Source organism: Misgurnus anguillicaudatus, chromosome 1 (assembly GCF_027580225.2).
Source record: "Misgurnus anguillicaudatus chromosome 1, ASM2758022v2, whole genome shotgun sequence".
Classification (NCBI taxonomy): domain Eukaryota; kingdom Metazoa; phylum Chordata; class Actinopteri; order Cypriniformes; family Cobitidae; genus Misgurnus; species Misgurnus anguillicaudatus.
In genome coordinates this window covers 22,925,803-22,940,962 of record NC_073337.2, presented here as the reverse complement: position 1 = coordinate 22,940,962, position 15,160 = coordinate 22,925,803, and the positions used below count along the sequence as shown (strand labels likewise).

The 15,160-nt window shown below is 38.3% G+C and overlaps 1 protein-coding gene across 7 annotated transcripts in view; it reads right to left on the bottom strand.

Annotated features, from left to right (window-relative positions):
- atp2b1a (ATPase plasma membrane Ca2+ transporting 1a) overlaps window positions 1–8,523 on the bottom strand; it is a 37,630-nt gene extending 29,107 nt beyond the window's left edge. For 2 of the 7 annotated variants that reach the window (XM_073868342.1, XM_055189594.2), the window contains exon 1: window positions 665–1,085. In XM_073868342.1, the coding sequence (XP_073724443.1) occupies window positions 665–857 (193 nt within the window). In that variant the 5' untranslated portion in view covers window positions 858–1,085. Of the gene's footprint in view, window positions 1–664; window positions 1,086–7,224; window positions 7,392–7,612; window positions 7,632–7,750; window positions 8,206–8,284 lie in introns of those variants that run through there. The other 5 variants (XM_055189589.2, XM_055189588.2, XM_055189590.2 and 2 more) reach the window with 5 other exon arrangements.
- Window positions 8,524–15,160: the final 6,637 nt, after the last annotated feature.

Sequence of the window (15,160 nt, the reverse complement as noted above, 5' to 3'; positions counted from 1 at the left end):
TCTGCACTTTTCTCTATCTTAGGCAAAGGACTATAGACCTGCTCACACACCCATTCCAACGACAGAAAGAGAAAAATATATGTAAACAGAGACAAATATAAAGATGGAGAAATAATGTAAAAGCGAGACAGATGGAATAAAAAAAAGGTCTAAATTAAGCTATTATAAGATCTGTAAAGTTCCTGCGGTAACCACTATTCCACAAATTATAAGACGGGACAGTAAATGCAAATGTGTTTGACATATATCAAATAAAAATGCTTAATGTCATACACAGTGACAATGGACACAGGCTATATTTAGAAGATACTTTTTGAAGTCTTATTTTCTTTAGCTAGTATGAGAAAACCAGCATACTATCCACTACTGAGCACTCTATGTAGCAAGCTCCTGAAACATCACAACATCAGTGATCTCCCCAACAGACCTTCAGAAAAATTAAATGCAGCAAGAAGCCACGCAACTGTAACTGGACCGCTTCCTACCGCTAACAGCAACTGCTGATCTGAATGAGACACCACAATGCTGATTAAAATAGTCCTCGGTGGGCGTTTCCTAAATTAAACCTCCTTGTTGTGTGTTTGCCCTCAACCACCGAAGCAAAAACAAATAAATAACATAATTTCTTCAAAGCAAAGTCAAGAGGGAGATAATGATTATGTACCATCTACAGGCGACGTTTTCAGTCTGCTGCAAATTCCTTTAACGTCCCCGTAAGAATCTTCGATTTTTTGTATTGCATCAGCCCCCCGCAGTTCCATGAGAGTGCACAAGTCTTTAACCGAGCAGCCAAACTCTCCATCGTGATTGGGCTCGGCCACAGAGTTCTTCACCCCGCTGTACGAGTTGTTAGCCATGTCTCCTGGCTACACTGTGTCAGCAAGGGTGGAAAATGGCGTCCCAAAAGGAGAGCTATATCCTCAAGAGACCGATGCCAGTAGTTCCCATAAACAGCTGACGTCCTTCAGAGGAGGAGGAGGAGGATGCCCGACTGCAGGTGGCAGGACTGGGATAACTCACAGGCCATTCCCTTTAGCCCGTGGTGTCGCTTTCATGGTGACTGGAACAAATCAGTCCAAGGAGATCTGGAAAAAGAAAACGTAGAATAAATTATTATGAAATGTATTCACAAATACAAAGCTCAACTTAGGACTGCACAATATATTGTTTAGCATTGACATCCCAATGCATGCATCTGCAATAATCACATGGCAGAGCACTATTTTAGACCACTTTGCCAGTGGTACACTATATTAAAAAAGTTTAGACGGCAGACGGAAAGCACAGATGTCTCTGTGAGAAATTAGTGAGCTATACAAAATTTGTTAAAAAAGTTAATTCCTCTTAATAACTGAGCTTTTATAAGTCATCTGGTGAAGTCATCCAGCAGTTCTCATGTTGCAATATACACTCACCTAAAGGATTATTAGGAACACCATACCAAAACTGTGTTTGACCCCCTTTCGACTTCAGAACTGCTTTAATTCTATGTGGCATTGAGTCAACTAGGTGCTGAAAGCATTCTTTAAAAATGTTGGCCCATATTGATAGGATAGCATCTTGCAGTTGATGGAGATTTGTGGGATGCACATCCAGGGCACGAAGCTCCCATTCCACCACATCCCAAAGATGCTCAATTGGGTGAGTTCTGGTGACTGTGGGGGCCATTTTAGTACAGTGAACTCATTGTCATGTTCAAGAAACCAATTTGAAATGATTCGAGCTTTGTAACATGGTGCATTATCCTGCTGGAAGTAGCCATCAGAGAATGGGTTCATGGTGGTCATAAAGGGATGGACATGGTCAGAAACAATGCTCAGGTAGGCCATGGCATTTAAACGATGCCCAATTGGCACTAAGGGGCCTATAGTGTGCCACAAAAACATCCCCCACACTATACAACATTGCATTAATGAGAAATTGAACAGGTGTTCCTAATAATCCTTAGGTGAGTGTACATGACAGGTAAACATAACATTGCAAGCTCAACTACACAATAGGGATGTAGTGTACACAATGAATGTAGAATTTAGTGTTTATCCTAAATTTAATAACACAAAACACTAAGTTTAGCCAACTCTCCACCAGGCCTGGAAATAGTGAATAGGAATTCCAATTCACTGGCTGAGTTTCAAGGTGACATGCTACCCACATCTACAGACAGAACTATGCAAGCTTTTTTGAGAAGTAGCGTGGGAAACGACCTTATGACACAAGCTTTTTATTCAACAATATACATGGATGTTTTTTGAGCCATTTAAAAATGCTCTTCATTTGGAAACTCGTGGTATAACAAATTTAAAGAGTAACAGACAAATTTCACTGCCCGACTACACCGTTTACCAGTTTATAGTCAGTTCACTACAGTGTGTAAATGTATTGAACACAAACTGTATGTGTAAACAGTTTAACAGTATGGTCTCATTTAAAACACAAAATACAGAAACTCAAGACACAGCCTATAGATGAGACCTCACAATTCACAATGAGAACAAATAGACAGAACAAATTTCCTCCTTATTGTTTTCACATATTTACATGTACACAACAAAAAGGAAAGCCCAAAAGATCTACTGTCGTACCTGAATGACTGCTATCTGTAAAAACCTGAAAGGTGTAGTAGTCTTCCAGGACTGATTAAAATGTAAAAACAGCATGCTGCCCTGCAATAGGATACCAGCTGGGCAATTTTCTCTCATAATGTTGTGAACATTACAGACAAATAACCGAAAAGCCTTCTGCTAAAACCAGAAAAAAAATGTCAATCAAGTTGGAGGAAGGTGAAGTGACTGTCAAATGTAACCCATCCAAGTGAGTTAGTGAACACACCCACTGCAAGTTGTGAACACGCACACACCCACACAGAGCATTGGGCAGCTATCACTGCAGCGCCCTGGGAGCAACTTGATTGAACCGGCGACCTAATTGGGTTACAAGCCCGACTGGATGGACTCGAACCATCAGTCCACAACTGCCCCAATGATTAAAAGTGCAGAGCCAAAAATTAAATAGAGGAAAAGCTATTATTAGCATTACCATTACGACTGACTGGATGATGTAGCTAAGTACAGTTTGGAATCATTCACAAATGTTTTTTAACTTTAATATTTTAGTGTAATATATTTAATTTCTCACCCGGCCCTATTAGCAAATAAAGCAAAGTGAGTTTGTTAAAGTCAACAAGGTTTGTTTTATCTGTTATTAAAACTGGAAGTGAAAAGGGAAACACCCAACCGTTTTTACAACGTAACAGCTAGCTGTGTTTCTCAAATTCAAAGTAGTGACTTTTAACAGCTCTTCAACAAAAATTATGAATTACCACCACAGACCTTTCCAAAATGACTGGCGTTTCATGGCAAACATTTCATTTCAGAAAGCCAAACAAACAGGGCTTCTTTAAAAAGTTTTAGTTTTAAATAAAGTGAAAAATATCCACACTGCACACAGTAACTACTGTGACGTTAAGGACTACCCCAGGTTTTAAGCAACATAACCTCTGACATGCAGACATTACAAGTTAGTTTCACTGCAGTCCCAGTTATTATCTTTAAGTGACTGCATGACCAAGATGAGGGAAGTGTCAACCTTTGCCGTGCTGTGACAGTTTTGGTTTGCAGAGTGGGTCACATGTCACAACAGTGGAAAATCATTGTGATTGGATCTTCAGACTAACAGCTACTGTGGTATGGTTGAGCAACAGTGTTGGTTTTGTTAACCTGTGCAATTCCCATTTAAGAACTGTTTTTTGAGTTTAGCCTCATAGACTACTGATAACATACTAAACCGTTAATTTTAACTACGACATTCTAGCCTTTTATACATGAATATAATTTCATGTATTTAGCCACTAGTCTATCCATGCTCTAAGATACATTATTTGTGCACCCATCACCTGTGAATAAAGTCAGGTGTATCGAATCTATGCAAAAACGTATTAATCGCAACCGTACAAATGAGGTTCCAAGAAAATCTAAGGAAAACCCTCTAGCTCTTGGTTGGCAATTGGAGACTCTTTACAGTACAAGCCAACATCATGCAAGTCAAGGACAGCAATTCCAGGGATCCCTCTGCAGTGAGGCTGGCTGTAATGGGGTATTTTTAGCCACCTCAGACAGCCCACACCCCATCCCCCTCTCTGGCTGTTGCCGAAATGGGTCAGGCCATTTCTATGTGGAGGGTACAATGCGGAGTCGCCCCGCCTTACTACATGCGCTCAGTGCACTTAGGGCCACTTCACACCACAGCATGGGCACTTGTACCCCTAGACAGCGATCTCTTTCGAACTCACAGCGGCCAAACACCCACTTAACCACACAATAAGCACCATCCAGAAGAACATTTTTTGGAATAGCACCTCCAAAAATGTACTTCACACTGAAAAACAAGAAACCACATATTTCTTGTTTGGTTACATCAGGCGCACAGTGGTACAAAACATCCATGTTCTTAAAGGTTCTCATAAATGCTTGGTTCAGCTTTTAAAGAAAATAACCTTTTGTTATGGATGGAACATCTGTTCCTTCCTTATATTTCTGACACTATGCAGTTACCCAAATATGTCTTCAACCATCAAGTGATGGGATACAATTCATAGCTGCTTCACTGATAAATGAGGACAGGTCAATTGGTAAAGGATAATCTAAACAGAATGATGGACACCTGTAAAGGCTTCTTCTATCCAAATACAATCAGTTTTATTTTTAGATCAAACACCAATTTCTCTGTTATGAAATGGTGTGTAGTGAAGTACCCTATTCCCCCGAGCTCAAACATATTAACCTGTGTAGTTCTGAACATAAGCTATTCAGTATATTAAACAGCAACGTTATTCAAATGCACTTAATGACACAGACACTATTTTTAACCATTTGTAATAGCTTATATGGGGTTGAATGTCACCTCAGACTAATGTGACACGGAGTCGGTGGCCTCTTACATAAACAATACTAGAGAGAGAGAGAGGGGCTAGGTTACCATCTTTCCATAGTGGCCAGAATGGAACGCATCATTATATTACAACTTCTCACTTTCACATATTGTTTGACCACCGTAACTGGAGGTATAGCCATGGTTTATGATTCATATCTCGAATATTAAAAATAGACTACAGAAGAAAAAAATCTATTTAAATCAATACTCGAGAGCAGAGTGCAATCTCACATATACAAGGGTCCTATGTATATAACAGAAAAATAAATCATAACCTATTTATACAATAATTATTATTGTAATATAGTCTAATAATAATAGCAACTATACTAATTATAATAATCATCATATAAAACTAGCGTTTAAAGGATTAGTCAATTTTCTTAAAAAAAAAACAGATAATTTACTCACTATCATGTCATCCAAAATGTTTGTCTTTCTTTGTTCAGTCGAGAAGAAATTATGTTTTTTGAGGAAAACATTCCAGGATTTTTCTCATATTAATGGACTTTAATGGACACCAACACGTAACAGTTTTAATGCAGTTTAAAATTGCAGTTTCAAAGGAGTCTAAACGATCCCAAACGAGGCATAGGGGTCTTATCTAGAGAAACAATATAAAAAAACGAGAAAAATAAAAAATATGCACTTTTAAACCACAACTGTTTATCTCCGGTCCTGTGACGCGCCAGTGCAACCTCACATAATTGCGTAATGCCGTGAAAAGGTCACGTGTTACATATATGAAACGTAACAATAAACTGACACAAAGACATTAATTATTAGTATCATTCGACATACAACGTCGGAACGGTCCTCTTTCTCCACACTTGTAAACAATGGGGCATAGTTTCACACACGTCCTCCGTGACCTCTTTTTCCTGTCAAAAATGACAATCGTTTCGCTAGATAAGACAATTATGCCTCGTTTGGGATCCTTTGAAACTTCGTTGAAACTGCAATGTTAAACTACATTAAAACCGTCACGTGTTGGGATCCACAAAAATTACAAAAAATCCTGGAATGTTTTCCTCAAAAAACAATTTCTTCTCGACTGAAAGAAAGACATCAACATTTTGGATGACATAGTGGTGAGTAAATTATCTGGATTTTTTTTAAGAAAATGGACTAATCCTTTAAATACCCATAAGAAATAATAAATTTATATATAACAGGATGCAGACCTCATATAAGCTTTACTCAATAGTTTAAAGAACATTAATATGTAACCGCATATCAATATCTAGTAAACAGTATCAGCAGAAATTCAACTGGGCCATTTGGTGCACATAATAGTGGTAGTCCAAAGGCCTCGAAAGCTCATATGATACAGTAACCAGCAGTTAGGTTTATTTATTGTTGATGATAACATATATATTTTTTAATACCAGCTGAAGTAATTCACAATGCTGTCTTGCAATAAAATACATTTTACACATGGCCTAGTCCTTAGCAGACGTAAAAGGAGCAATTTACTGTATGCTACCCTCACCTAAGCACTTAACAAACAGAAAACCGGACTGCACTTTGAACAAAATGCTTAAAAAGTACTTTGCTCCGAGTTGTGTCTAGGAAATTGGTCTGTGCTATCATCCATAAGGTCAGGTTTTATTACAATGACTGATGATGGTTGTTTTAAACAAACTGTAGATTTCCTCACAAACACATTTAAATAGCAATAATCCAGTGAGTGATCTGAACTCAACGGCCATGTCAAAGGTAGGTCAGCATAGACCTGTGTAGACCAGGTTTACCAGCACAAGGTACAAAACAAATTTCAACATGACAGTTTAAAAAACAAATAGGCCTACACATTTTAAATATCTGAGTATTGTTTTGTGACAGCAAAAGTTGAATATACACTGTGCACTCAAGGTCAAATTCAGCATTGCTGTCATAGAGCAAGGTATTATCAGGAGCTATAAACGCCTGAGCAAAAGAAGCAACAGGGCATTCAATCATGTATGCCAAGGAGCAATTGAACTGACACGCACACCGTTGAAGGGTCTTTAAAGGGGTCTATCTACAGTGCCATATTCTCTCTCAACGTAGTAGGCAGACAGTAGACGCAATATCTCAGTCGATTAGGTAGGGCGCGTTGTGTTTTGCACATCTGCTCCTTCAAATACGATCCCAGCAAATTTGACGTGTCGCACAGCGCTTGTTCAAGTCCCCATGCCAAGTCACACATGACAGGAGGAATTAGGACTGTATACTACAACTGTTGAAAACGAATACGTCACGCTTAACGCTGATCAGCAACCGGTTGAAAGCAGACAGCAGTACAATACGTACCCAAACGCGATGACTGACAAAGCAGTTAATGGTTGAAACGGTTAGTTGACAGCTGAAGCGTCCCCGCAGTTGGCTTTAGCCTGCTAGCTCCACCGCTAACGTTAACTGTCTCAACTCAAGTCATCCTGTCAGAACGGGTGTATTGCTTTGATCTTAATGACGCCAAACGACCGCTATCTCTACTAGACCGGTCTCTTAACATTCGCAGTCTTTTATAGGTAAACCGCTAAAAATTATCGCACTGACAAACAGTTAATGACACCGAGCAACGACACAGAGAAGTCAGTAAACGTTACTGGACAGAGACGGTCGCTTAGCCGGACAAGTTGGCTCGTTTGACAATATTGAAAGCAGGTCCTAAATAGCTTGTTTAGAAAATGTCCCTTACCGCATTTATGTATAAAAATATCAATACAAAGGGTAACTTCTGCGGTAGCAATTTTCCCTCAGGCACTGTGTGTAACTGTCAATTTAAACCGTTAATTTGACAACCGGTGACGGTTAAAACAAAATGATCTAACGTTACCTTCTTCGCGGGTCACCCAGTCTTAGATAACACGTCAGAAGCCGCAGAGCAGGAGCACTGAAGTAATATCGCACGATCCTCTCTTTGTTGCCGCTAAAACGGTGATATATACCTCAATCGTGGCGTTCGTACAATAAACATCACACGCAGAATGTCAGCAGCGAGGAGCTGAGGAAAAGCTGCGCGTGCGGTCAAAAAGCTCTATACGTCAAACGCAACTTTCCAGCGTGCGCTGCACGAGCTCGCCTCATCCCTGCATCTCAACACGGCGCGATACGTTAAAACACCGTTGATTTAACACACTCCTCCCTCGCGGTGACAATAGGCAGCTGTGTGTTAAAAATGCAAAGCAGTCGGCTTGCCTCGTCTTCTTTCTCTGCTCGTTAGCAGGAGTTACCTAGCCAATTTGGCTAGCTGAGAATAATGCAGGCTAACGGAGGTGACAGAAAGAAGGCAGTCTTCAGAGAAAAAAATGCGTGTCACAATCAAATGCAGAAAAACCCCAAACATGCATAAAGAAAACAGGCTATTTACACTCACGATGCCTCAGCGATCCCCCTCACTCTCTCGGTCTCCCTCAGACTCACTCTGCCGACTATCTAGCTCCACCAATCTGCAGAGAAATCCCGCCCACTGCCTAAAACATGTGATGCACGGCCACTGACATACTAGAGGATCCTCATTGGCTCGGCCGAGATATCAGTCACGCGAGAAGACCCCGTCTGCTCAGTCCCAAATGCTTTAATCCGCATGTATTAACATTATTAACAGACGTGTTCGTGAGATACGTTGAGAGAAAACGAACTTATTCACACTAGACTGTTGATTTTTACTACACAAAGATAGGCTTCAGCGTGTACCGGTGTCTTTGGCGACGCCCACAGTCACGGACGAGTCTTCCCCGTCGGCTCATTAAACCTGACGTCATTCTTTCCATGACGTCGTCGTGCTCCTCTCGATTCTGTGTTGCGTTTGATTCACATTTCGCAGTGCAGAAACTCATTACACTTAACTGATCTGCAGCGGATTACTGCATTACATAGTTTATAAAAATCTACATTTCTTAGTTAGTTAAAATATCACTGCTGGAAATTTGAATGAAAATAAATCAGATAACCAAAATGTTGTGTTTCTAGAAAAATGTTCGGTTTTCTTTGTGCATTAGGCTACTCTTTTTTCTGAAACTGAAGAATTTTGCTCGTGAACATTTTTTATTATCTGTGAAGCCCTTATGTCAGGGAATTTCTAGTAAAGTAACAACAAAGAAATTACTTTATTTAAAAAAAGAATAAAAAACCAAGATCAAAATGTTTTTCCACTCTTTTTTTGTAAAATTAATCCAGAAATTAAGCTTTTAAATAAACTAAAACTTGTCCTAAGCATTCACTCAGCAAATATTCATCATCTTGCACGTGTATACCACAACTTCCTCTAGTAGTGTTATGTAGATAGCATATCCTGTTCTTGGGGTGGAGTGCTGCAAGAACTGCAACATACTTAAAAGTGCATATGAGCTTCTTCGTTTTTAAAAATAACTCTTAAAAATAAAGGTTCATTATAAGGTTATTTGTCGAGCTGTGTGGTTCTATGCCAAAACCATTAAGATCGACATTCTACACAATCTTTCTTTTGCAGAAAAGTTTCTTGTACTGGAAAAAGGGCACTATAATGGGTAAGAAAAAATTATTAACTCATTGCAAAACAAATGTATATATTTATAAATAAAGCAGTGCTATCACTACACAATTATTTCTGTGGTTTTTTAAACGTGTCATCTCACATTTGCAGAAAAATCCCCAAGTAGTGTTTGTATTTCCGCAGTTATAGTCATGTCATGGTAACCATTCCTGGCATTTGTTAAACACGGCGTGCTTGAAAGATGATGCCAAATGTTTTCTAAGTGTAAATGCGTTGTGGGCTTCCTCATAGTAGTCTCAAAAGAAACTACATTGCATATTTCTTTAATTAGTTTACTTGGTATGCTTTCTTGAATTCAAAGCTATGCAAATGCAAAACAGTAAAGCATTAAAAGATTCATAATGTATAGTATAGTACTTGCCTTGGTATAGTGGTATTCAATGGTTCAATAATCAGATGCCTTCAAGCTTTTCCTAAAAATTTTGATAAAGTGGAGTCTAATAGAGATGAGGATGTTGACCTATATAGTGATCTTCATGCACTCACCATCTTTGTAAATCGACTCTTTATATATAGGGCAACTTTGGAATGCTCTACTAAAACAAAGGTGACAAAGTCACTGAAATACAATCTGAACCCAAAGATCAAGGTATCTGCTGGTTTACTATCACACAAGGATCCAAGAGACAAACAGCCGTGGTTGATGATAAACAAGGACTCTGTCTGCGCTATCGACAAGATCCTTTCACCTAATGGGTTTCATCATTAACAAGAGGCACATCGCTGCACAAGTGCACGTCTTCAATCCTGTATTGAGCATTGAGATTACATAAGCGGCAAAACTTCAACTTTTTAACCCGTTGTTGTTTTAACTTAATGTTTAATTGGATCGAGTGTGGAGTTGGTGCGAGTAAAACCGCTTGTAAATGTGTAAAGTGTGATGCACATGTTCACTCGAGTAACCAGTTGATCTATTAGGCCAGACCACTTTGGTTTGCACCATATTTTTTTTATCTGTAAGTAACATATAGCCCTCGCTAAGCCGCAAGAGGCTGAAAAACAAGTTTCCTTTAAGGCTTCCAAAACCTATGAAGTGGAAAGGACATGAATCCTATTTTTATTTGTTCCAGTTTCCACTTCTGAGATTTTTATTTGGAGCCTGTCCCATTGGCGGTACACAGTGATGGCGAGTCCTTGAGCAGATGTCAGCAATGCGGCTGCCTCTTTTCCAGTTCATATAACTTGACCTTCCTAAGTACATTTTGTCATGTATATGTACACCTTAACGTATATATATATAAAAATGTGCATGCTTAGCAATGTAAAGTGGATGCACTAAAAGTATAAACGACTTCTGTAGCATTAATGTAAACGTTAAAACTTAAATGTCCAATTGAGTAATGGTTTCAGGATGTGCATTAATATTTAAACATCCCATTAAGCCTACAATATGTAATCATATAACTATAAGAAACAAAGAAATAACCGACTAATGTATATTTCCAGCAAATCTTCTTGTCAGTCATAGATTAACTGTATAATATCTTTATCACTACAACGTTATTCATTTACAAAGTTGATCGGGTTTATATATTACTCCATTTTTCAATACCAGTTCAAATGTGATGACCTTGCAGGATATTCAACCACTTACATTTTGATGCCAAGAAACGGAAGTCAGTCGTCGACCTGCCTTCTTATCAAGATCTAAGATAAGAATGTTTGCTTAACAAGCAGTTCAGACCGAACAACAAAGCATTCCTACGTCAAAACTACTTCTATGACAGGAAAATTCCTAAGGGCAAAGACATCATGAACCCTAATAAGCGTCATCCATGCAAAAAAGAGAAACTGTGCTGTGTATGATCACATGATTCAGACCAATGATGAACACAATGACAGTGGTTCATTAGCAGAGGAGCAGAAGAGGGTCCGCTTCCCTATCGGTCAAGACACGCGGTATTATTGCTTCCTCCGGTCACCCATCTCCCTCCTCCAGCCCTTTGGCTCTTTACTAGGCGTTTTTCCACAAACTCAGCATGTCGTTGAGGAACTTCCTTTATTCTGATGGGACACAAAAAGGCTAGTGAGGGAAAAAGAGAAAAAAACTGAGCACAGACTATATTTAACATTACAATAATATACATACCGTACAGTGGGCCCCAAAAATATTTGCACAGTTAAGCCGCACTTAAAAATGTTTTACTGCATATATAACTATAAAATACAAAGCATAAGTTAACTGCATGTTTTGTAATTACTTTTAACAAGCCTAATGTTATTTTTAATGGTTGCATGAAACCAGTTGCCTTAAAGTGCGCACAGGTGTGCTACAGAGTAACAGGTGTAGTTCATTACATGAATGCTAAGGTTAATTTCATTTTATTTTTCACCTCTGTCAAAAATGAGATTGATAAATGACATTGACCAAATGCTCTTGGCAAGTATTATATGTTCATTAAATACTTTCACTTCAAATCTGCTTAATCCCGGCCAAAGGACATTCAGAATTACCGGTTTGTTGGCAGAATCCGATAAACACGCCGATTTTTCAGCAAAGTCCTCTAAGTGAATGGAAGAAGAGTTGGATAAATGAGGGTGAGCGTAGGTCAAAGTGCAAGAGTTTTTTTTTCCCGGTTAAAGGAGGTTTACCCAATATGTTACTTTTATGCAGAAAGGTCAGCGAAGGGTGACTGGATATTTTTGCATGTACTTTAAGCTAGCCTGGCTAAAATCAGACCATTCTCAGTAGTAACTGAGTTATGGTCTGGCAAAGCTTCATATACAAATCATTTCCAAATTGGCGTCACCAACGGACGTCTCTCAAATGCCTCTGTGTCCTATTGGATAGACCTAAAACCAATCACAGCGATGAAGGAGATGACATATGCAGAGTTATATCAGACTTTTGCCGAATCTCACACCTAGTTCGTTTGAGCCCTCCAAACGCTCTCAGAGCAGTTCAGGGTGTATATGTGAACAAACCAAGTGATCTCAGACCCTCCTAAAAGCGAACCGAACTCAGACCACTTCTGGAGGTGGTCTGAATACGGTTCGCTTTTGGGTTCTTTTGTGGTTCGATTTCTTTTTGATATGTGAAATCAATGAGGTCCCGGTCCGTATCGCGTGTGGTTTTGACATTGTATCAAAATCAACTGCTGCACAGAAAGCTGAGGTCTGAGTTCTTATGAAGTTGTAATGTGAACAAGAAAGGGTCTGAGATCACTTCAGTTCTGAAGAGGACCAAAAAAAGAACTGGGTCCTCTTTTGAGTCCACTATATTGTGAACAGCAAAAGGACTGCGGTCACATTCGGCTAGTCCCTTTTCTGGTTCACTTTAAGTGAACTGGGTTTGGTTCTTTTAAAATGAACTATATGTGAAAACACCCTAAGACAGCGATAACATTTGGATTAGATAGATATGAAGGCTTCGAGCGTTGTTCTTTGCTTGGGTTTTAACGAAAAGGAAAAGTTTAAATCGCTTAAAACGGATGCGATAGCTGATTCGAACGAGTGATGTTCCACTGCGGCATCCATCTTTGTAATGTACAAAATCTGCTTCACTGTCGCTACGCTGTCGCCATCCTGTAAAGCCCGCCCCAACGTTTTTGATTGGTGCCACGATTTCTCGGAATTAGAAATGGGCTTGAATGGCCTCTTTGCCAGACTACTTGCAAAGCAAATCTTAATTTGCCAGAAGTTGTCTGGGTTTTCCCAGGGTAGGCTTTTGTATCAAAAGAGTCAAAAAAATTTTAAATACCAATGAAGTGACATTTGTGAAAATAAGGTATTTAAATTACTGACTAACAACCTATTCATTGCAATAAAGGTATTTTATTGCTATTCGTGCTTTTTAAGGTTACAAATTTTGACCTTTTTGGTAACTGCATAATGAAATCCCTAAAAGCACTATGAAGACAAGACACAAGCCAGCAAAACACAGTACTACACTTCAAACTCGCTTAATCCGATAAACACGGGGTTACCGATATCAGGCAGTGCCAATGCTCCAATGCCTGTTTTCTGGGGCAGGTTGTTTGGGGTTAGAGAAACTTAATAAGAAACATTCATTATACCAAACGTGTCATCAGACAGCTGTAATTACAATAATTGTCGCTCCTCAGAAATACTAGATGGGGGTGAATATGGGGTTTGTGTGGTGTAAGGCTCCTTAATTAAGTCAACAATAAACCCTCACAGACAGAGCGACAGTCATGAGTTATTTTCCACGACAGTGTAGGATTGCGTTGAAACATACATGCAATCAAACCCTTTCATAACACACTTACATTGTTACTTTGTGATCATACGTTTATCATTTACTCTTTATACACTTAAATATGATTTTGGAAAGATTTATTTATTATTATGGTGCACAAAATCATATTCACAAGAAACAAATGCATATACACACAAAATATTACACTTAAATATACAATTTTTGTATAAATGTTCTCTCACTTGAGATTAAGCAAAAAATTATGCAAGTTTGTTGTCGCGACAACATCAAGGTTACACATAATTTGAGATAAGAGACAAGGGGCATCCTGTGCATCACAAATTAAAAAAAGAAGAAATTGGACATTGTTGCTAAGTATGTGGGCCAATGTGGGCTTTTTAAAGGACACGTATTATACCCATTTTTAGAAGATGTAATATACAGTGGGGGAAATATGTACCGAAAACGTCAAAAAAATTTCAGTACATATGTTTTCAATGAGGTTATTCCCAAAGTTTCACCATACATCAGCATCAACTCAAGAAATCAACAAATACAAAGAATCCACAACACCAAAGTGCATAAATCAAGTTATGTGCAGTAAAGTTGAATGACACAGAAAGATGTATCGAACATGTTAAGAAAAAGCTTGTCAGTATTAAAAAGTAAATTCCGTCACAGACATTTTTTACGCAATATCCGATATCAACCGCGTTATTTTTTGATGTCATTGATAAACCTGTGGTGGTTTTCTGTGGCGGAGAAGAAACATAAGCAATAAAAATTGAATAATTTACGCAAGAGGCATTCGTGCAAAGGAAAAATGCCGGCTGTTGCTTGTTCTCCCGACAACATCAAGCTTCTGTCATGTTAACACATTGACCCCAGGGGATCTTATGAAAAACTTTCCATTATTTAACTCAAAGTAAATGGAAATCGAGCAAACCAAAACATTTTACAGCTGATCGCTGTCAAAAAAGTTCATCAATGACGTCCACAGCAATGACAGTGTTCTTAATATGACAAAGTAAGTGTTTTACTAATCAACTAAATGAATATAACATGGCAAAGATGAATGCATATTTATATATTGATTCAATAGATTTATATCATTTTGAAAAAAAAAACTTGTCATGGATTTATTCCATTTTGTAGAAAAAATAATCTGTTTATATAATAAATCTTTGAAAATTAAATTATGGATTTGAATTTTTAATGGTATTATAACCTAACGATGCTTTGTGAAAGTTTATTAAAAAAAATCATGGTTTTCATCTTTTACACGTTTTTACTGAAATTAGTCACAATGGATTTATTGCGTTTTGGAACTCTTTCATTTAGAAGGTAATTATATTTCCTATCTGTGCAAATTATTATCCGCTGGGGGTTAGTAAATTGATGAGCTATAGTTCAAAACCTTTTTCCTGTGTCATTCAACTTTATTACACATAAATTTATTTACGGATTTAATGTTGTGAATTCTTTATATTTGTGGATTTCTTGAGTTAATACTGATGTCTAGTGAAAATTTCTTGTGAATAACCTCATTGGAA